Here is a 21,567-nt window from a genome sequence, read left to right as displayed (position 1 = left end):
GGTCGAGCCCCATGTTGGGCTCTGGGCTCAGTGAGGAGGCTGTTTGAGATTCTCTCTCCCTCTGGCCCTCCCTTTCTGTCTCTCTCTAAAATAAATAAATGAATCTTTTTTTAAAAAAAAATAGAGGGGATCCCTGGGTGGCACAGTGGTTTCGCGCCTGCCTTTGGCCCAGGGCGCGATCCCAGAGATCCGGGATCGAATCCCACGTCGGGCTCCCGCTGTATGGAGCCTGCTTCTCCCTCTGCCTATGTCTCTCTCTCTCTCTCTCTCTCTCTGTGTGTGTGTGTGTGTGTGTGACTATCATAAATAAATAAAAAATTAAAAAATAAAATTAAATAAAAAAATAGAGTCACTATTGGGCTGGAGGAGGTGTGATGCCTCTTAATCTTTTTTTTTTTTTAAGTTTTTATTTCGGGGAGCCTGCATGGTTCAGTCGGTTAAGTGTCTGCCTTCAGCTCAGGTCATGATCTCTCTCTCTCTCTCTCTCTCTCTCTCCCTCTCTCTCTCTAATAAATAGATGAAATATTTATATTTATTAAGATTTTATTTATTTATTTGACAGAGAGGGGGAGCAGCAACAGAGGGAGAGGGAGAAGCAGGCTCTCTGCTGAGCAGAGAATCTGATGTGGGGCTCAAACCCAGGACGCTGTGATCATGACTCAAGCCCAAGGCAGATGCTCAGTCAACTGAGCCATGCAGGTGCCCCAATAAATGAAATCTTTAGAAAAAATATTTTTTATTTATTTAAGTAATCTCTACACCCAAAATGGGGCTTGAACTCACAACCCTGAGATCAAGAGTTATATGTTCTTCCAGCTGATCTAGCCAGGTGCCCTACCTCTTGATCTTCTAAAGCAGCAGCATGGGAGGACAGACTGATTTGGAATAACCTAGGGGCAAATAGAGATGAAGACAAAGGGGAGGGTTGGGTAAGTAGATCTCTCCACATTCAGTTGATTAGAAGTATGTTATGTATCTGCTTTAGTAGCAGGATCTCTGATGATAGCAAACTCATGGAGGAATGAAGAACCTTCTGCAAGGAAAGAAGCTCATGGATCTGGGCTAGTGGGTAGTAAGGAATCACCCATGGCCAAATGAAAGGAATGCTCTTACAGATTTTTAAAAACCCAGAATGTTACATGTTGAAAAAAGTGCTCAAGGGGTGAGGCCAGACCTGAGAGATAGGCTGGACATTTCTGTGGACAGTTGCTGACCACACTTTCTTAGAGTGCACCTGCACACTGAAACTTGCAGGGACCCAACAAGAAGGTCCCCGAAACCAGATTAGAAGCACCGTATTGCCCTTATAAATTCCAGGTGTGTTTGCATTTGGCTTCTGCACATGCTTCCAAATGCCAGACTTAAGAAGACTCAGAAGAAAGTGACCAGGCTGGTACTAGGGAATGGGTGTGTCTCAGAGGAGTGGTTGGGAGTGTAGGGGTAGAAAGGTTACTTCGAGGACAGATTTCTTGATTTTTGCACTCTTTATCCTAGAGAAGCAAAAGATGGACAGAATCAAAATCCAATAAGGAGAGAAAAGTAGCAAGCTGACAGTGGACAATCCTGACACTACTTTTACCAAATAACAAAGTTAACATCACCAGCAATGCATAGTGCCATCATGTGCCCTCTGATATGATGCACTGAGAAGGGTATAGCACCTCTGTATTATGCTGCCCAATAATACATAGCTTACTCTAATCACATGTAATAAACCCAAGATTGAGGAACATTCTACAAAATAATTGACAGTGGGCTAAGAGAGTCAAGGTCATAAAAGACAAGGGAAAGACTCAGGAAATGCCCCAGGTAAGATCTGGAATTGGATACTGAAATAGGAAAAGGATGTTAGTGGACAAACTTGTGAAATCTAAATAAATTCTCTGCTTCCATTGATAGTGTGTATTGTACCAAGGTTAATTTCTTAGTTTTGATAAGTGTTCTATAATCATGTGTAAGATGTTAACCTAAGGGAAGTCTGTGTGAAGGGTTTATGAGAAATCTCTGTGCTATTTTTGTGATGTTTCCATACATCCAAAATTAACTCAAAAATTTTCAAATGCAAAAAAAAAAAAAAGAATTCTACTAAATCAGAACCTCATGGGCCAAAGGTGTCCCCCCTCCCGCATCATCCTTCAAGTCCAAGCCAACTTCCACACCCAAAGGAGGCCAGCTGCACTGAGCCAGTCATCATGTTATGATACTCTTACTTGAGAGAGATCTCTGGTCAGAAATGGATTGGAAAAGGGTTTGAGGAATTAAATAGGATGGTAATTAACAGAATAATGGTGTTCTTCCTTTATTTAGAACATATGATAAGGCTGGCACAGTGCTAAGTTCTTTAAATCTTTTATCACACTTAAACTTCAATCTTTGAGTTAGGTGTTAGTTTTCCCTGTTTACAGATGAGCGGACAGGGTCTTATAGAGAGGCAAAAGAACAAGATCATACAGCTGAGAGTTGATGGGGTTGGGATTCAAATTCAAACTTTTTACTCCAGAACTGGTTCTTAATTACTCCACTGTACTGTCTTCTCAAGTATGACCCTCATTCAGTTCATACTTCAGGGGGGTTCCACACTGGAGTGGGTCAGAGAGGTGGGAACAGAAGACAAGAGGAAGGGGACGGCCTGGTCAGCCAGAGCTGTCCATGGTGCTGGCCAGAAAGGCATGTAGCTGGAAAGAGCAGGAGATGCTCTAGAGAAGACAGCTGGGAAAGGTAACACAGAGGAGCACTGCTCAGACTAGAAAGGAAGAGCAGTTAGACGTGGTGACTGACTGGTGACTGGTGACTGGTGATTCTTCACCAGTAAGGAGGAATCCAAGGAGCAGCCACTTCAAGTTTGGGCTTGAAATAAATAACTGTGTATAGAGTAGCCAGCGAGGTAGGATTTTCCCTTAGGTTTCACTTGTAACTAATACTATCCACTATAGCTATACTGGTTATTAAAATCTGGCAATACTTTGGTACCAGTTGGGAAAGTCACTAGCTGAGTCCTCCACTGCTGCTCCAACAACAAAGTGTTAAAGCCTGACACAATGTGAGAGCAATCAGGACCCCGCATTGCCTCTAAGGCCAGCTGGTACCCATTTTTATAGATTGGTAGCCATACTTTACCAATTGTTAAGAATTTTGAGTACTATCCTTGTTTGTCTCCATTTTACAGATGAGGAAAGTTAAGCCTCTGGAATGTTTAACAATTTGTCTGAAATCACCCAGCTCTCAGAAGGTAGAACCTGAACTTGAACTCAAGTCTCCTGGGATTAAGCCTCATGTCCTTTCCCCTCCATCCCCCTAATGTTGGCTTGCATGTTTAGCTACCCTTTGGTGGTAACAGTGGATGGAGGGAGCAAGTTCTCTAGGGGGTTTGGGCTGGCACAAAAGGGTAGAAAACCCTATGCAGGGGTGGGGGGTGGAAGAATGGAACTCTTTCATTTGAATTCTCTTGTGATATGACAGTCTTCCCTCTAGCTCCTGCCAAGTTTTGTGCCTTGGCAGCCCTTTCAGACTGGAGGTCATGACACACGGTCCCCAACCCCAGCAGTTTCAGAGGACCATGACATTCTAATGCAGAGTGTTCCATACCTGCTCTTAGATCCAGCCCCCAAACCACACAGGTGGTGGTTTCTCTTAGCTGCAGCTTTCTCTTACTCTTCACCCTTCAGGCTGGGCTTGGAAGACTTACCTCACTAATTTCAGAAGTCAGAAATTTCTGTGAGAGGATTCACCTCTTCATCTCCCTCCCCTAAGTTAAGTACATTTTGGATGCAGACCTGATTTCAGAGCCAACACTGGAAATGGAGTCAGAGTTACAGGGAAGGAAGAGGGAGGGGACTTTGCAAGTGCTGGAATTGGGTTGACCTGGTAACTGGACAGGAAGGCACCCTGGCACCTCCTTTTTTCCTTCTCCAACCCAGAGCACCAAGGGAGGCTCCATCTTGTAGAAACAAAAGAAGGAGATGTGGAGAGGAGAAAAACTTCCTGGCTCTCCAGTGTGGAGCAGAGAGGCTGGGAGGTGGTGGGAGAGGAGGGTGCAGTAAACTGAGTGGCTTAGTTTTAGGGACATCCCACTTAGTGAGTGAACATCCTTTGTGCCTGCATGTGCGTCTAACTTTATTGTCTACCATATGTCAAATACTTTTCACATGCCTGATCACTCAATCACTCACTACACCAGCCCTTTTTTCTTTAATTTTTAAAAAAGATTTTATTGCTTGTTAGAGAGTGAGAGTGAGCAAGAGAGAGAGCGCGCACTAGCAGGGGGAAGGACAGGGAGAGGGAGAATCCGACTCCTCCTTGAGCAGGGAGTCCGAAGCAGGGCTCAATCCAATCCCGGGACCCGGAGATCATGACCTGAACTGAAGGCAGAGGCTTAACTGAATGAGCCACCCAGGTGCCCCACTACACCAGCTTTTTAAATTATCCCCAGGTAACAGTTAAGGAAATGGAGGTTCAGAGGGGTCATGTGACTTGTTCAAGGTCACACAGTCAGTTGGTAAGTGACAGGATTAATTTCAGGTCTGTTTGATTTCCCAGCCCAGGGATCCCTGGGTGGCGCAGCAGTTTGGCGCCTGCCTTTGGCCCAGGGCGCGATCCTGGAGACCCGGGATTGAATCCCACGTCGGGCTCCTGGTGCATGGAGCCTGCTTCTCCCTCTGCCTGTGTCTCTGCCTCTCTCTCTCTCTCTCTCTCTCTCTCTCTCTGACTATCATAAATTAATAAAAATTTTTAAAAAAATAAATAAAATGATTTCCCAGCCCAGGGTCTCCTCTAGTCTGTTTGGTGGTGGAAGGGAGGTGGGACTTAGGAAAGATATTTTTGAGTGTGCTGAAGCCCAAATTACTGAGTGTGTGCTTTATCTTTATTACCCCAGCAATGGTTTCCAGACAAAAGGATTCTAGTCTGTCTACTACCCATCCTCCTTCCTCCTTTTCTCCCACAACCTGGTCCTCATCAATTTCCTAAATCATCACCCACCCTTGTTCAAGCCTTGAACCAAATAGTACTCACCTTGTTGTCCTCTTGGGTCCATGGAAGACACAGTCACCAGGACCTACCACCCATTTTTCCCCCATGGGTTCTGGGCTCCTGGAAAGGGGGACTTCCAAAGGAAACTCAGCTTTTTCTCTCCTCCTGAGACTCAACCCTTTGCCACACCCCTTTCTGTGTTGTTTGCCTCTTGTAGCAAAGTCTGGCTTGGATCTCTCCTTAGGAGTCCACCACATCAAGGTCAGACCTCTCCGGCAGAATTCTCAGAAGGCAGCCAGAGCCCCATAACAGTAGAGATCACAGGGGCCCTACTAAGAATATCTTTCCATTGTTCCAAGCCCAGAATCCAGCAAGGTTTGGGCACACCAGAGCTGTGGAGGGACACTCCTTCAGTGAAGAGGCACAAGCACACATGGCCCCCAGCATGAGCTCTCTCACCCTCTTGGGGTTTTCTTGCTGGGATTCCTGAGGCTACCACCAAGTCCTGTTTGCAGAGTCAATGCTCCCATTTCTTTTCAGCCTAAGAATGGAAAAACAGGTCCCTTTCCCTGTGCTTAAGATCCAGCTGAGTCAGACTGACTATTTCAAAAAGAACATAGAGGAAAACAAAAAGGAAATCATTATAGAAACTACACAGAAGTTGTCATGTCCAAAGTGTAGGTTTCAGATTCTGAGAATAACATTAAAACCAGTGAAAAGCTCATTGAGTTCCACATTCCTTGATCCCAAGAAAATTCCAGACCTAATGGTGCTAGCATAACTTCATGGGCCCCCTGGCCTTCCTCTTCCTTCCAGTTGAGCCAGACTCTGGCTATGTGATTTCCCAGGCCAACTCAGGGCACTCTTAGTCCATCCATTGTTTACTTTCACAGTAAATGTCAACCTTCCTAAAATGAGAGTTTATTTTCTGGGTTTATCCCTAGACCCACTAAGGTCTCTCCCTATAACACCACCCTCCATCACTGTCCTGGATAGTGAAACATCTTTAATTGCCCATGAATGAACTTTGAGGCTTCACCCACCCAAGGAGTCTTCACCAAATTAGAGCTATTAAAAACAAACAAAACAAAAAACCCCACAGGCTCAAAATGGTGTCACTTGGGCCAAGTTTCAACCTCCTCCAGAAATGTAGTCTTAACGGGTCAGACGGGAATTTTCTGGTCAGTACCAAGGAGGTTATCTGTCACAAGTGCCCTCTCCAACCCCCAAAGGAAGATAAAGGTGATCTGCAATAACTTTCCGTATAAAGGAAGGCTATCTGGCCTGAAACAATCCTTTTTTTTTTCTTTTGCTAATAACATCTTATCCCACACCCTCCAGTCTATAAAAACCTTCCATTTTGCACAACTCCCCAGAGCTCCCTTCTACCCGGTAGATGGGACGCTGCCCAATTCATAAATCCGTTTAAAAAGCTAATTAGATTACTCTAAAGTTTACTCCCTTGAATTTTTGTTAGCAGACCTTTCCCCCAAAGCAAATGCGTACAAATCAACACGTGGGCTTCCAAAAATCCATATTAGCATACCAGCGCCTTCTTCATGCATTCACCTCCAGATCCCTAGGAAAGAGTTAGCTTGGTGCCAGGGAGGAGGAAATGCTGGCAGGAAACGGATAGGACACTTTCTCTCCCACCTGCAAGAGGACTCCAGTTGTAAAGCAACATGCAAATGAGAAATAACAACGAGGTGCTTTTAACTTAGCAATCGCAACCACAGACTGAAGTTCCGGTGGAGATGCCGACCTTAGGTCACGGTCGCGCGTCCGGAAAGAACTGGAACGGCTCCCACTCCGGTGACGGAGCCCATGGAGTAAGCTCCCATGAATTTGGTCGTCTTCCTAAAGTAAGGATTGACGGGGCGGCGCGACCACTAGGACACTATACATGACATGTTGCGACCGGCAGAAGCTCAGGGACGGCTAGCAGGGAAAGTCAGAGAACACGAAAGAGGTAAGCACTCTAGGTTGGGCGGCGCTTTCGCCTTCTCTGAGCCATGACTCCTCCCGGATGCCGTCGTTGTCCCGGGATACGGGAGACGCCGCGTCCTGAGCGTCCTGTCTCTATGGAGACGACAACATGGCGGCAGAGTGAGTTCTGAGAGTTGGTCCCAGGACCCGGGACGGCGCGAGTGGCTGCAGAAGGTATCCGTCCCGGGAGACCTCCTCCTCTGGGGAGTTGGGGCCGGGGGTCCCCTCCAGGTCCTCAGAGAGCCCCGTGGGGCTGAAAGTGGGGCGAGATCAGCCTGGGGGATCTCCTAGAGAAGGGAGGAACGACCTTAAGTATTTTTATCACTTCATTTTACCGATTTCTTTTCCACTCCACACTACGCGACGACCTGCCACTTTTTCCACTGGTCATCTTAGGAATGTTTAGATTGGAGATGAGGCAAATAAAAGAAGCTGATTTATATATATATATATATATATATAATATAACATATATTACATATATAATAATTATATATTATATATATATTAAGGATATATTATATTTAATATATTAAGGAATTCCTTATAATATAATATATATTATATTATAATATATACTTAATATCCTTAATATAATATATAATATATATCCTTAATATAATATATATAAATATATAATATTATATATATTATGTATATATTCCTTAAGATTAGAAAATTGAATTTAAAAACAACAACTACCCTGCCCATTGTCTTCGCAGTGATTGCAGATGGGTGTCTTTGGAAGACTAGCTCAGCCTGGTATGGAAGTTGTGATTGTTTATTACAGTAACATTAGTTTGTCATTTCATTTCAGCTTCACATAAACTTTGCGAAATAAGATGACCCTCATTTGGTGAGGTGACTGAGGCTCAAGGAGATGGAGAGATTTGCCCATCTCAATGAAGCTGAGCAGATGCTGGAACCCAGCTCTCCTGGTTCCAGGACCAGCGCTCTGTTCCCTCAGCCCTAAGACCTGATCTGGACCGGATTTCTACCCCATTGTCTCTAATTTCTTCTACCTGTGTTGACTGGAGACATTTTCAGAGCTGTGAGGCAGTAGCTATCTAGAATCCCCTGAGGTCACAGATTTCACTCAGGCAGGACCACGAAGCTATCCAATAGCAGAAAAGTAACGGGACTCTCCTCCCTGTCTCCCCAGCTTGCGTTTCTTTGATTCCTTTTGAACGTCCTCTTTACAGTGGACGGCAGGGGCCTTGCCTGTCTTGTTCATTGCCTAGCACTGTACATAACAGGCATTCAGCAAATGCTTTGTGAGTGAATGAATCTAAGATATTCCTTCAGAAGGTTGGGTGGTATTGCCAATTAGGAAAAACTAAATCATCAAAATCTTTTGATTTGGATGGTGGTGGGGATTGAATGGGAGAGTGTCTGATGAAATTGTGTAACTTCTAAAGGATGACCATAAAATTGTTAACTAAAGAGTAATATGTTATAATAAGGAGTTGCACCCCAAACTTGAAAGGGATCATTTATTTTTAAATAGCCTTCCTGCCCGGCGTAGAGCCCAGCATGGGGCTTGAACTCACATCCTTGAGATCAAGACCTGAGCTGAGATCAACAGTCAGACACTTAACCAACTGAGCCACCCAGGTGCCTTGAAAAGGGATTTTAGGCCAAATAAGACAGCTTACATCTTATCATAAATTGTTGTAGAGATTAAAATACATAAGGGGCACCTGGCTGGCTCACTTGGTGGAACATGTGACTATTGATCCCAGGCGTGAGTTGGAGCCCCACATTAGGTGTAGAGATTACTTAAAAATAAGATCTTAAAAAAATTAAAATACGTGAGAAGGCCTTACAACACTGCTTGGCACATAAACTCTCAGTAAATGTCATGTAGAAATTGTTACTATTTTTGAGATTGTTATTCAAAGACGTGGGGAAGGATATCGAATAGTCTGAAAAATATACATGTTCAAAAAGGTATTAGATTGACGCTGTCCAGTATGGTAGCCACATCTGGATGTGTGTGTGCTGAAGGAGGTCTCCTAAAGGAGGAGGGGATTTGGAGTCTAGGCCCCATGTGTGTCCCCTAGAGCAGGATCAAACACCCTTTTGAGTATTTGGTGGAAACCTGTGGACACTTTCCCTGGGAAAAAGCACTTCTCCATATATATGATATTTTGCATATGGTTTGCATTTAACATTTGCATATATCTGCATACACTTTCCAGCTGCAGTCTCTTTGTGGATCCTCTGCTCTAGATGTTGATTCACTTATCTTTGGATTGAGTGATTATTTTGGTGAATGCTTGCTTTACACCTGGGCCACAGGTTGCCTACTGATAGAGGAAACCCAAGAGACTGAGAACCATCCAGTCTCACTTAACGTCTTCTTTGTCCCTCTCCTCCTTCTCACAGGAAGCAAGACACATTCAGAAGAAACAGGTAGAGGGCAAAGCTAGATAAAGGTAATGCGAATGCTTCAGTGACACTCACTGGGGGCTTACTGAGAAATGCCAAGTGTGGCCGTGGCAGGCAGGGCTGCATGGGCCCCATCCCAGAGTCCCTGTCCTGAATGGTGAGTTTCTAGGCTCCTGGGAAAAGTGCTGGATTTTGTATTCAGGTCCATTGCTAATCCCTCATACCTTGTTGCCACGGCTGGCAAGCAGGCCCTCCTTCATGATAATGATGGGCATAGCAGGTCTACTCCATGAGCCTCTCTCTGATGTCCCTCCTGTCTCCCCTCTGGTCTCTCCCTACCTCTGAATTGGCAGGAACTCCTGGCTTAGCCAGAGTGCTCCCCTTGGACTTGTGTTCCAGGTGATTGATGCTCATCCGGGCAGCCCCAAGCCCCCCGATGAAGACTAGGGACAGCAGGACTACACCATGAACTCTGGGTCCTACCTGAGTGCCAGTACAATGGCCATCCCCACTATCACTGGCAGCAGTGTGGCACTGAGTGCCTGCAGCAGCAGCAACACCGGTGCCCGAGTGAGGACATGGCCAGGGCGGGCGGGGCAGTGGGCAGGAGGGCCGGGCGAGAGGTGGCAGGGCCGGGCGGGTAGAAATCTGGAAGGACCTGACTCCCCGTGTCAAAACCTCAACCCTAGACCCTGCACACATTGAGCACCAAGCTACCTGGAGTGGTGGCAGTAGCAAGAGTGACCGTGGGGGATGCGGGTGCATGTGAAGAACTCTTGTGAGGTGCCAGTCGGAGCTGAGAGAGTAGTCAATGGTTCTCTCTTCCCTCAGAAGGTTCTTCTGGTCTTGACCCCTAGGACTTTGTCTTTGACCAATATGTAAATGTTGCTGGCTTTTTTGCAGCCCTCAGGGTTGTCTGTGTGTGACATCACAGGGGCAGGTGGTGGTTGTCTAGGAGCGTAACTGTGAGGTTTCACTGTGTATGGTGCAGAGTGTGTCTTCGTTGTGTGTATGGATTCTTGTGTCTCCTTAGAGGCGATGGTGCTTGCCTTCACCTCCCTGAGGACTGGGGGGGTCACCTCACCCCTCGGTCTCTGCCGTTCTGGGCCTCTTTGCCCCGTGTTCACGTACTACCCTTCCCTGCTCTGTGCTGAGCCAGCAGGAGGTTGGAAGTGGGGAGGAAGGGAGGACCAGGGTATTTCCCTCCCTGCCCCCTCCACTTTTGTGACAGTATTCCCAGCAGCAGCTGCATCTCCCCAGGACTCCAAACCCCACCAGACAGGCCTTGGGGTTCTGAAAACCCCAGCACCTCCCCTAACCTAGTGCGATGTTGCTGGCTTCTGGGTTACTTCACTATGCCTTGGTTGTGCTTTAAATACCTTGTTCTAAACACCTGCAGTGGCTTCTGTTTTCCTGATTGGACCCTGACTGATGTACCAACTGATATTTACGATAAATTACCTTTGCTCACCCATGTCACCTTTCCTCCATGGGCAAACCAGGAAGGAAAATAACTATATTGGCCATCTGACACTCTCTGTAAATATTTAAACTGAGAGTGTAAGCTCCAAGAGAGAAGAGATGCATCTGTCTTATTCTCTATTGTAATCCTGGCACCTAGCACAGTGTCTGGCTCATGATATGTACTCAACAAACATTTGTCGCATGGGTGAATATATCTTTATGTTAAGTGACAATAAGGAAGCAATACTTGGCCAAGGATAAAATAACATGGTGATGAGTGTAGTGTTCATCAAAATGACTGTGGTAGGAAGGGATACTTTGTTCATCTTCCCTTCAGCATGGTTTTCCCCCTCCATCCCCCTCCCTCCTCAGTTAGATGGGGGCTACGGATCAACTCAGGAAGGATTTTCCATTACAGATGGGAAGCATTGGCACACTGTCCCTCTAGCATCATCAGGAACAGTGGTTGGAGCGGCCCCCACATCAAGGCAGGGGGTGGGGGGTTTGTTGCAGGCAAATTGACTCCTTCCTCTGCTCCACCAGCCAGTTGAGGGACGGGAGAAGGAACTGTAGAGTATCCCTGTGGCCTCCACAAGTGTCCGGGTGAGGCCACACCAGCTAGGAGAAGCTTCTGCAGCAAAAGGGTAGGATGGAAAGGAAGGAAAGGAAAAGTCAGCACCTGAGGGGACTGGTATCTGAGGAACAGAGCAGACCAGCTAAGACTGCTCAGTGCCAGATGGAGTGGCCCCGGGAAGGCTGCCGGGTCAGAGTCACAGAGAATCTAGTTGGAGATTCAGCAACCACAGAGATGGTAATATCTGACTCCAGGGCCTGCCTGCCCCCCACCTTCTCTCTCCAGACCACACCCCCAGGAGCCAAGGGTAATTCCTTACTTTCTGGAGATGGGAGATCTTAGCCTGTTCTCTGTGTATTTGAATCTTACCCTGCTTCTGTGTCCTTTTTTCTCCCCCTGACCCCTACCAACTGAACAGCCTACCAGCCTAATGGATACTTGCATGTGCTTTCCAAAGAAACAAAGCAAAAAAAAGAAGAGGGTCATCTGGGGCATCGAGGTGGCCGAGGAGCTGCAGTGGAAAGGCTGGAGGCTAGGGAAAGAGATCACCAAGAACCTGGCACTGAAAAATCTAACCTTGAAAATTCAGAAGATGAAGTACAGGTACCAGTATGAGGGATCAGAGACCCAGCCCCTAAGCCCTCAAGCCCCCACCCCCAAGCAGTCACTCTTTAGAAAAAAAAGTTTAAAATTATCACAAAATTAGAGGCACCTGGGTGGCTCAGACAGCTAAGTGTTGACTCTTGGTTTTGGCTCAGGTCATGATTTCAGGGTTTTGAGATCAGCCTTGCTTCCGGCTCCTTGCTCAGTGGAGAGTCTGCTTTGAGATTCTCTCTCTCCCCCTCTCTCTATACCCCCCCAACCACACACAGACACACACTCTCTCTATTTGAAATATTTGAAATAAATCTTAAAAAAATAAAGTTATCCTATAAAATTATAAGAGTATATAAAACATGCACAGTTTGAATAATTATTGAAAGTAGAACCCATGTGACCAGATTAATAATGGAATAATACGTGTCTGAAGCTCACCTCCCGTGATGTGTCACTGCCCTGTTGGAACACCTTCCCAGCACATAAAGGTAACCACTCTCCTGACTTCATGATAACGATTCCCTTGCTTTTCTCCAATGGATTTACCATCTATGTTTGCATCCCTAAATGAAGTAGTTTAATTTTACCTTCTCATGAACTTGATGTTAAGTGGAATAGGATGGTATATTTTTGTGACTCCTTGTTTTTGTTATGTTTGTAAGACTCATCTGCATGCAACTATAATTCATTCTTTTTTTCTTTTAAAGATTTTATTAATTTATTCATGAGAGACACACAGAGAGAGGCAGAGACACAGGTGAAGGGAGAAGCAGGTTCCATGCAGGGAGCCCAATGTGGGACTTGATCCCAGGACCCCGGGATCACGCCCTGAGCCGAAGGCAGATGCTCAACCACTGAGCCACCCAGGCGTCCCTAGTTCATTCTTTTTCATCACAGTATAATATTCCAACAAATGATTATATTGTAATATATTCATCCATTCTTCTGCTGAGGGACGTTTGGGTTGATTGTGGTTTGGGACTGTTATCAACATTCACGTGTAGGTCTTGACTTGCAGGGGTTCTTCCCAGGGGAGATACATAGGAATAGAATCGCTGTGACCTAGAACATGTACATGTTTGCCTTTTATAGATAAAGCTGACCTCTTCTCCAGAGTACTCATTTCTATTTATATTCCCACCAGCCATGCATTAATTCGTACACCTTCGCATTTTTACCAGCCATCGCTATTGTCAGCATTTAAAATTTTTGCCAACAATGATAATTTTTCCTGGTTCTAATTTTCATTTCCCAGCTTACTGAGACAGCTGACTGCCTATCATATTGCTATTGACCATTTCATCTGTGGAATTCCTGTTCAAGTCTCTACTCACTTTTTTCTATTAGATTGCCTTTTTTTTTTAAAGTGACCTCCACCCTCACGGAGGGCTTGAACTCATGACCCCGAGATCAAGAGTCCCACACTTTACCAACTGAGCCAGCCAGGCACCCCTGTCTTTTAAAAAAAAATAGCAGTTTTTATCACTACTAATCCTTTATTGGTTGTGTATTATAAATATCTTCTCCCACCGGTGACTTGTCCTTTCCTCTCTTCATCATGTCTTTTGAAGAATTGAAGTTCTTCATTTCAAAGGAATCAAATGTATCAATCTTTTTATGTTCTGGTTGGTGCCATTTTGGATCGTGCTTAAGAAATCCATCTCTGCCCATGCCTAGGTCATGAAGACAGTCTCCTATAGTATCTTCTAAAGACTCTGTAGTTTTGCCTTTCATGGTTGTCTTTTATTTATACAGAATTGATTTTTGTGAATGGTTTTAAGTAGGGATGTGATGACACTTTTCCTTAAACAAATGTCCAAATGTCCCCAAGCCATTTATTGAAAAGTTTATACTTTCCCTGATTATCTCCTTCACCGCTGATGCTTATGCTTGTCTTGTTTGTGATCTCAAAGTTGGGAAAATTCAAATGTATCACCATTGGTTTGGATGTTTCCTATAGCTTTTTGTTTTGGCTTGGTTTTTTTTTTTTATCAGGTTAAGGATGATTCCCTTCTATTGCTAGTTTGCTAAGAGTTTTTCTCATAAACATATTGAAGGTTATCTAACATTTCTCCTTATGGAGATGATCACTTGATTTTTTTTTCTGTCTTAATTTGGTAACCTGGTGGATTACATTAATTTATTTTCTCTGCTAAACCAACCAGGTATTCCTGGAGTAAGCTCAACTTTGTCAGAATTCAGTATTCTTTCTCTATGTTGCTATATTCTTTTGGCTCTCTTGCTTTGCTTATGAGATATAGGCCTATCATCTTCCATCTCCCTCCTCCTCTGTCAGATTTTGGTAAAAACTTTGTGATGGATTCAAAGAATACGTTAGGGAGTGTTTCCTCATTTTATATTACTGGGAAGGTAAGGCTGGGGTTATTTTTTATCAGATGTTTGGCAGGACTTTCTGTGAAGCCATCCAGTGTAGTGTTTTCTCTGCAGGAAGATTTTTAACTATGTATTCAATGGCTTTGATGACCTTAGGTAGGATGGCCATGAAATTTATTATCTAATTCTTGAGTCCATTGTGGCAAGTTATACTTTCCTAGAAATGGGTTTATTTCATCTAAACTCTAACACTTATTGGTGTAGAGTTATTTGCAGTATCATCTTCCTGTGGATATTTCTGAAGTCTGCAGTATCTATGGTTTTGACCCATGTGGAACTCTACAGCCCTGCCTAGGTCTCTGCTTGGATAAGCATCCCGACCCCTCTCTTCTCAGGCTTGGTTTTCCCCAGCTCAGGACTCAGGGATTCTTCTTGTTTTCTGAGCTGTGATCCTGAAGGGCTTAAGCCCCTGGCTCTCTCCTGCAGGCCCCCCAAGACGAAGTTCTTCTTCACAGTCATCCCTCAGCCCATCTTCCTGAGCCCGGGCATAACCTTCACACTCCCCATTATCTTCAGGCCTCTGGAGGAGGTAAAGTCTGCCATTGCGAGGGGGCAGGCAGGGAGGGGCACAGGCACCATGACCTTGGAATAGGAAGCAGGGGAGAGCAACAGGGAGCACTGCCCCCCGCCCCATCCACACTCTCCCCTACACTTCACCCCAACCAAGACATACACTTATACATCCTACTGGCTGCAGCAAAAACTCTAGCTTGCAAGCCCGGGAGAGGCTCCAACTCTAAACTCATTAAACTGAGGGGGGATTCCCTGTTGGGTGTTGGGGGCTAAAATCTGTGCTACTGTATCAGCTGCCAGGAAGCCCTAGATTCCTTAGCCTCTTTCTACTCCTCAAAACATTCCCCCAAGTGCTTTGTTCCTCACTAAACAGGCCTCCTATCTCTGAGACCGAGACAGTGTTAGAGGATACGTAACTATCTCTTCGCGGAAACTGAGGAGGGAGGGTTTTGGCCCAGCTCACCCCTCAGTGACTGTGTTGGGGGCCTGGCCAAGAGCCTGGATGGGATGTGTGCTCCCCAACTACAATGCAGAGATCACTGAGCAGCCACTGCCTCCCACCTCCCACATTGCAGAAGGAGTACGCGGACCAGCTCTGGTTTGAGAAAGAAGAGGGAATGTTCTGTGTGGACCTGAGGGCCACCCTACCTTGCCACAACCTGACCTGCCCGTCATTCCTAGAGTTGCCCATGTGTGCTGTGGGGGATGTGGCTGAGGCCTGGTTCTGCCTGGAAAATGTGGGGTGAGGGGAGCGGCTGAGGCTCAAGGTGGGGAGAGTGAGTTCCGTGAGGAGGGTCCCAAGGTGCTGGTGGGGGAAGGCAGGGAGAAAGGGGCCCAGCATCTCTGCCTTTCTGAAGTAGATCAGTGGTCAGAATGAGCCCGGTGGCTCTGATCTACACTCCCCTCCAGGGACCTGCCCACTTTCTTCACCTGGGAGTTCCCCAGTCCATTCCATATACTGCCCACCACGGGGCTGCTGGAGCCAGGCCAGGCTTCCTGCACCAAGGTGACCTTCCATCCCCTTGTGGCTATCATCTATGAAGTACAGGCCACGTGCTGGTACGGAAAGGGCAGCAAGCAGAAGAGGAGCATCCAGTTGCGGGCTGTGGGTGAGGCCCAACCCCTCACCTGTCCCCAGAACCCATCTACTGCCTCACCCTGGGTCTCAAAGCCTCAGCAGCTTCCCCTGAAAACTCCCCCACTGGCCTCTCCTCCACAGGACCTCCAGCAGCTTCCCCCCTTCCCCTAGCCTTGCAGGTTTTGCTTTTTCTTTGCCTTCCTTCCTGTGGCAGACCAGTGTCTCCCTGGGGATATCTGCCTCCTTCAAGGGACTGTTCAGCTGGGGCAACACAGGTTTCTTCCCAAGACTCCTCTATCTCTGCCCCAGCCAAATGCGCCCAACTGCTGGTGAGCATAAAGCAGAAGCGACCAGAGGACCAGGATGCTGAAGGCGCCCAGAAAGTGCTGCACTTCGGCTCTGTTTCCGTGGGCTGCACCGTGGAGAGGCAGATCAAGCTGTACAACCCTTCGGTGGTAGGCGTCCTGTGTACCAGGGGAGGATGGGGCAGGACCACGGGACTGGCTGCTCCTAAAACCCATCCCCTTTACAAAATGCCATCTTTCTCTCCATACCTTTGGCCCCAAGCCTCATGTAATTAACCCACGGCTGTTGATACATACACGTGTCAACAAGTCCCCTCCTCTCTTCTCAGCCGGGGGCTGAGCTGGAGTCTTCCTTGGCCACCCCGAGAGCCATTCCAAGAGCAGCCCTTAGGGGATCCTAACCCAAGAACCACAGCCTGTCTTTGTGGTACCTTGGGGAAAGAAAAGAGTGCCCCCTAGGCCGTCCCAGGGCAAGGCGCACAGCTTGGCCCCTTCCTTCCTCCTGGTGGAGGTGGCCTCATGCTCAAACTGACAAGTGGGCCATGGGCTGGACTTTGCTGCCCTCACCCCCTCAGTTGGGCTCTTGGGAAAGACGCTGCCTCAAGGCAGCTGTGACCTGTGACCTTTGACCTGACCTGACGCTTCCTGCCCTCACCTGACCCCACAGGTGAGTGCTCCCTTCAGGATTGAAGTGGCCCCGGATATGCTGGTCGAAGATCATGCCTTCTCTTGCCCCACGACCCATGGCAACGTGCCCCCGGGAGAGAAGAAGTCCGTGTCCGTGTTCTTCCACCCAGAGACCTTGGACATCAGAGCTATTGACTACTTGTCCATCATGCCCTCTGGCTGTGCCTCCCAGACCCTGCTCAAAGTCGTTGGCTTCTGTAGAGGTACTGGCAGCCCCAGGACGCTGCGCTGCTGCTGCTCTGGGACAGGAGCAATCCCACGTTTAGGGCTGGGAAGGGCTCTTGGGCTCCTTAGAAGGGCCTGGGGCCTCCTTCCCTTCAGCCTGGGCGTCTGCTGCCCCCTGGTGGGCTCGGCGGGGACTCAGATTTGGGCCCTGGAAGGAACGTTCCTGCCCTGGCCCCTGGGTGAGCGAGGTGGGCTCAGGTTGCTGGGGCTCTGGGCCTTTCCAGCACAGCTTTCCGTCTCCAGGAAGCACCACTCTCCATCAGGGTCCTGATGTCCTGAGACATCCTCCGAGAGGCTGATAGGCCCCCCAACCCGACCAGTGCGAGTGGGTCATGCGACCCTGCTCACGGAGCCTCGTCCCCTCCACCCAGGTCCTGAGGTGTACCTGCAGCACCACTGCATCAACTTTGGCTGGGTTAACCTCGGGCAGACCTCGGAGCAGGCCCTGTGGATTGAGGGCAGGTCGGACTGCACAGCCTACTTCCAGTTTGCCATGGACTGCCAAGAGAGTGTCTTTAGCATCAGGCCTACCTTTGGGACCCTGGTGGGCAAGGCCCGCGTGACCCTGCACTGTACCTTCCAGCCCACTCACCCCATCATCTACTCTCGCCGGGTGGCCTGTCTCGTCCACCACCAGGTGAGCCGTGGGGGAAGAGGCGGGGACGGGGTTTCCCTGGGAGTTGGAGGAGCCCAGCCTGAGGCCCAGTCATGAAGGAAGACAGGGCTCGGTGATGACTCTCCTGTATTCTGGAACTTCTGCTTGGATCATCTCTGCCTGGGCCTCTGTCTGGCTTTTGGAGCCAGAGCCCTGGCCAGGGGCGCAGGAAGGCTCGGCTCCCTCCAAGCCAAGCAGGTGTGCCAGTCTTGTCCTGATTCCTGCTGGGTCCAGGGCTTTTCCGCCACCACTGCTAATGGGAGATGGGGGGGAGGGACTGGACTCACCCCTGCAGCATGTGCAAGGGCAGAGAGCCTTGAAGTGAGGATCCAACGCAGGGCCGTGAGCAAGGTCGTACAAATTGTGTCCTGACCAGCTGGCACCTGGCCAAGGTGGCAAGTGGGGGCTGAAAGCTAGTCTTATACAGACAAATGTCACAGGACCCGCTGTTCCTGGACCTGATTGGGACCTGCCACTCGGACAACACCAAACCAGCCATCCTGAGACCTCAACACCTCACTTGGTACCGCACACACCGGGCACGGGGCCTGACGTTCTATCCTCCTGACATCCTGGGCATCATGCTGAGGGAGAAGAAGCTGCAGCAGGATAAGGATGGGGCGCTCATGATTTCCACTGAGGTTTGACAGGCCCTTTGACACCCCACATGCACACACACAAACAGGCTACCCTCCCCAGGGTCATGCCCTTTCCTCTAGAAATTCTTGGCAAGTCCTGTGCCCTCAGAGCCCTGTGGGTACCTTTAGTAGTTGGGGATGACCTGTGTGGAGCCCTAATAGTTTTTTCTAGAAAGAGGTATGCAAATGAGGGGCAGTGGCAGGAGGAATGGTAGTTGGGCCCTCGCTCACCTGTCTCTCCCCATACAGGACCTGGAGGACATGTCAGCCCTGCAGTGTCCTCTCATTCCCCCCATGACTGAGTATTTCTTCGATGGTACCAGCGACCTAGCCATCTTCCCCCCACCTGTCAGCATAGAACCCACGGAGGTGGATTTTGGTGCCTGCCCCGGACCCAAAAACCCCAACCCTGTCCCCCTGTACTTGATGAACCACACCAAGGGCAAGATCACGGTGGTCTGGACGCACAGGTCTGACTGCCCCTTCTGGGTGACCCCAGACACCTGCGACGTGCCACCACTGAAGTCTATGGCCATGCGCCTCCACTTCCATCCACCTTACCCCAACTGTCTGTATGCTGTGGAGCTTGAGGCCTTCGCTGTCTATAAGGTATGCCCAAGCCGAAGAGACCAGGGGTGAGGCTGCCTCTCTGTCCTGAAGCTTGAATGGCAGGGTGGGGTTGAAGGAGTAGGGTGGGGGTGCTCTGGGATCCATCCCCTCCGTGCCAAGCTCCTCCGTGGCCACAGAATGGTCCTTACTGGTTTGTCTTCTCCCAAGCTCAAAGGCTGCCTTGCTAAGGGGCTTCCTGGCCCATCTGACTACGCCTCATTTACATGTGGCCTCTCACTCCGGAGAACTCAGTTGGGGTCAAGCCCTTTAGGAAAATTCAGCACATAAGGAGTCACTCCCTGGGGTTCCTGGCTTCTCTCTAGTTCTTGAAGTAGGAAGTAGTCCGTCCAAACGAGCCGTGGGCAGGAAGCAGAGCCTGGGAGACCAAGTCAGGGGTCTAGATCATTAGTTGTGGGGTGGGGTAGGGGCTCCAAGCACAGCTTCCCTTGGCCAGAGGCTCAGAGCACAGGCTGTGCCCAACCCAGCCTCATGGTCGCAGATGCTGGTCGCTCCCTCATCTCTGATCCTGCTTTTTTTCCCGTCCCTGTGGGCTCTGCCTACATGGATGTTCTTTCCCAGGGGTCAGGATGCTGGGGCTGAGAGAAGATTAGCATCCCTTACCAGCTAGATGACCCTGGGCAAGTGCCTTAATGTCTGAACCTTGGTCTTTTCATCTAAAACATGGGGTCATATCTGAACTTTCAAGAAGGCTTTCCAAAGCTGAGACTTTAAATGCCTCCGATCTAACATCTTGGCGGGGGGCGGGGGGGGCGGGAATGTGGAGGCTTTGCCAGGGCCGAGCCCTCCCAATATTTAGGCCACTGGCTCTAGCCCTGTGCCGTCTGATAGGGCAGCCACCGGCCACGTGCGGCCACTGAACCCCTGAAATGCGGCTAGCCCAAACTGCGATGGGTTGTAAGAGACCCACCGGCCTTCAAAGACTTCGTGCAAAAAGAGTGTGAAGTATCTTACGCATCACGTATATATTGATTATATGTTGAAATGATCAGATTCGGCATCTATGGGGGTAAATCGAACATATCACTGAAATTAATTTCCCGTGTTTCGCTTTGGGAAACAGTGGGGCCAACAGAACACGTGAAATGACGTCTGCGGCTTGCGTTTGCGGCTCGCGTTCTGGTTCTGTTGGCCAGCGAAGCTTCTCTAGGCACATTCCTGCAGGATCAGTGCTGTTCTTACCTCCCCTGTTGTGGTTATTACAGGGCGGATCGGCCGAGACCGGGCCTGGCGCGCCGGTCAGAGCTGTCAGGACGGCTGCTCTCTGCGCCGTCCTCCCAGGGAGCCCCCTCCTCTCTCTGTGCCCAACACGAGGCTCTTGTAGTGCAGGGGGGCAGGATGGGGGGCCCCCGCAGGGTTGGACTCGGGCCTCTCAGCTTGGGTCCGGCCTCCTTGCAGGTCCTGCGGAGCTACAACAATATCGAGGAGGACTGCACCGTGTGCCCATCCTGGTGCCTGACCCTCCGCGCACGAGGCCATAGCTATGGTGCCTTCTTGGAGCACCACATCCCTCAGTATTCCCTGGATGCCCCCAAGGTGAGCGTGGCCCCAGTCGCAGTGGGAGGTGGGACAGGGGAGCTTGGCGACTGCCTGGCTCTGAAGATCCCTCTCTGCACTCCGATGGCCTCAGATACATCCCAGTACCCTCCTGGGCCATCCCAACATCCCCACAGCCAGCCTCCGGGCTCTGGGCATGTAGGACTCTCTCATGGGCCAGACTGGGGCTTGGACCACTGGCCCCTCCCAGCTCCCTCTGACATAGTCCCTGGGCCTCTCACACTGAGGTTTAAAATTCTCTAGCTCCTTCATTTGTCTGTGCCTGGTTTACTGAGCACCCGCTAGGGATGTGGCCACCCACCTTGAGCCCCTGCCCTTGGAGATTGCCCAGGCCAGTAGGGGTCACAGAGCTGGTCCCCTGTCATGATTCCCAGGCCTCTCTCTCTCTCTCTCTTTTTAAGATTTTATTTATTTGGATGTGTGGGTGGCTCAGTGGTTGAGCGTCTGCCTTCAGCTCAGGTTGTGATCCCGGGGTCCTGGGATCGAGTCCTACATCGGGCTCCCCACAGGGAGCCTGCTTCTCCCTCTGCCTGTGTCTCTGCCTCTCTGTGTCTATTAATATTTTAATAAAATATTTTTTAAAAAGATTTTATTCCAGGACCCTGGGATCACACCCTGAGATGAAGGCAGACACTTAAGCACTGAGCCACCCAGGCACCCCCACCCCACCCCCAGGCCTCTCTGAAGAGCCCTTAAAGGCCCTGTCTACCTGAGCAGTGGCCAGATGACAGAAGGCCTAAAAGCATAAACCCTGGAGCCACATAGCCAAGGTCTGGTCCTGGCTTCTCCTTTGATGCCTCTTCCCAGCCTCCCTTACCTTTGTCATCCTTCCCATCCTTTGTCTCCACTGCCTTTATGCCTCCTGTTGCTGGATAGGTGCCACTTTGGGGCACTGTGCTGGGGGTGAT

The 21,567-nt window shown here is 48.9% G+C and overlaps 1 protein-coding gene across 1 annotated transcript in view; it reads left to right on the top strand.

Annotated features, from left to right (window-relative positions):
• The first annotated feature begins 9,739 nt into the window (after positions 1 to 9,739).
• The window catches only part of CFAP65 (cilia and flagella associated protein 65), a 32,425-nt gene continuing 20,597 nt past the window's right edge, over positions 9,740 to 21,567 (top strand). Inside the window, 12 exon segments of the mRNA XM_055345432.1 lie at positions 9,740 to 9,800; positions 9,803 to 9,915; positions 11,802 to 11,986; positions 14,801 to 14,903; positions 15,463 to 15,629; positions 15,797 to 15,996; positions 16,275 to 16,420; positions 16,938 to 17,160; positions 17,554 to 17,819; positions 18,278 to 18,478; positions 18,725 to 19,084; positions 20,501 to 20,638. Coding sequence (XP_055201407.1) covers positions 9,752 to 9,800; positions 9,803 to 9,915; positions 11,802 to 11,986; positions 14,801 to 14,903; positions 15,463 to 15,629; positions 15,797 to 15,996; positions 16,275 to 16,420; positions 16,938 to 17,160; positions 17,554 to 17,819; positions 18,278 to 18,478; positions 18,725 to 19,084; positions 20,501 to 20,638 — 2,151 coding nt within the window. The 5' untranslated portion in view covers positions 9,740 to 9,751.

This window comes from Nyctereutes procyonoides, unplaced genomic scaffold, assembly GCF_905146905.1.
Source record: "Nyctereutes procyonoides isolate TBG_1078 unplaced genomic scaffold, NYPRO_anot_genome, whole genome shotgun sequence".
NCBI classification, from domain to species: Eukaryota; Metazoa; Chordata; class Mammalia; order Carnivora; family Canidae; genus Nyctereutes; species Nyctereutes procyonoides.
The sequence above is the reverse complement of the archived record's forward strand: the minus strand, read 5'-3'. Positions and strand labels throughout refer to the sequence as shown.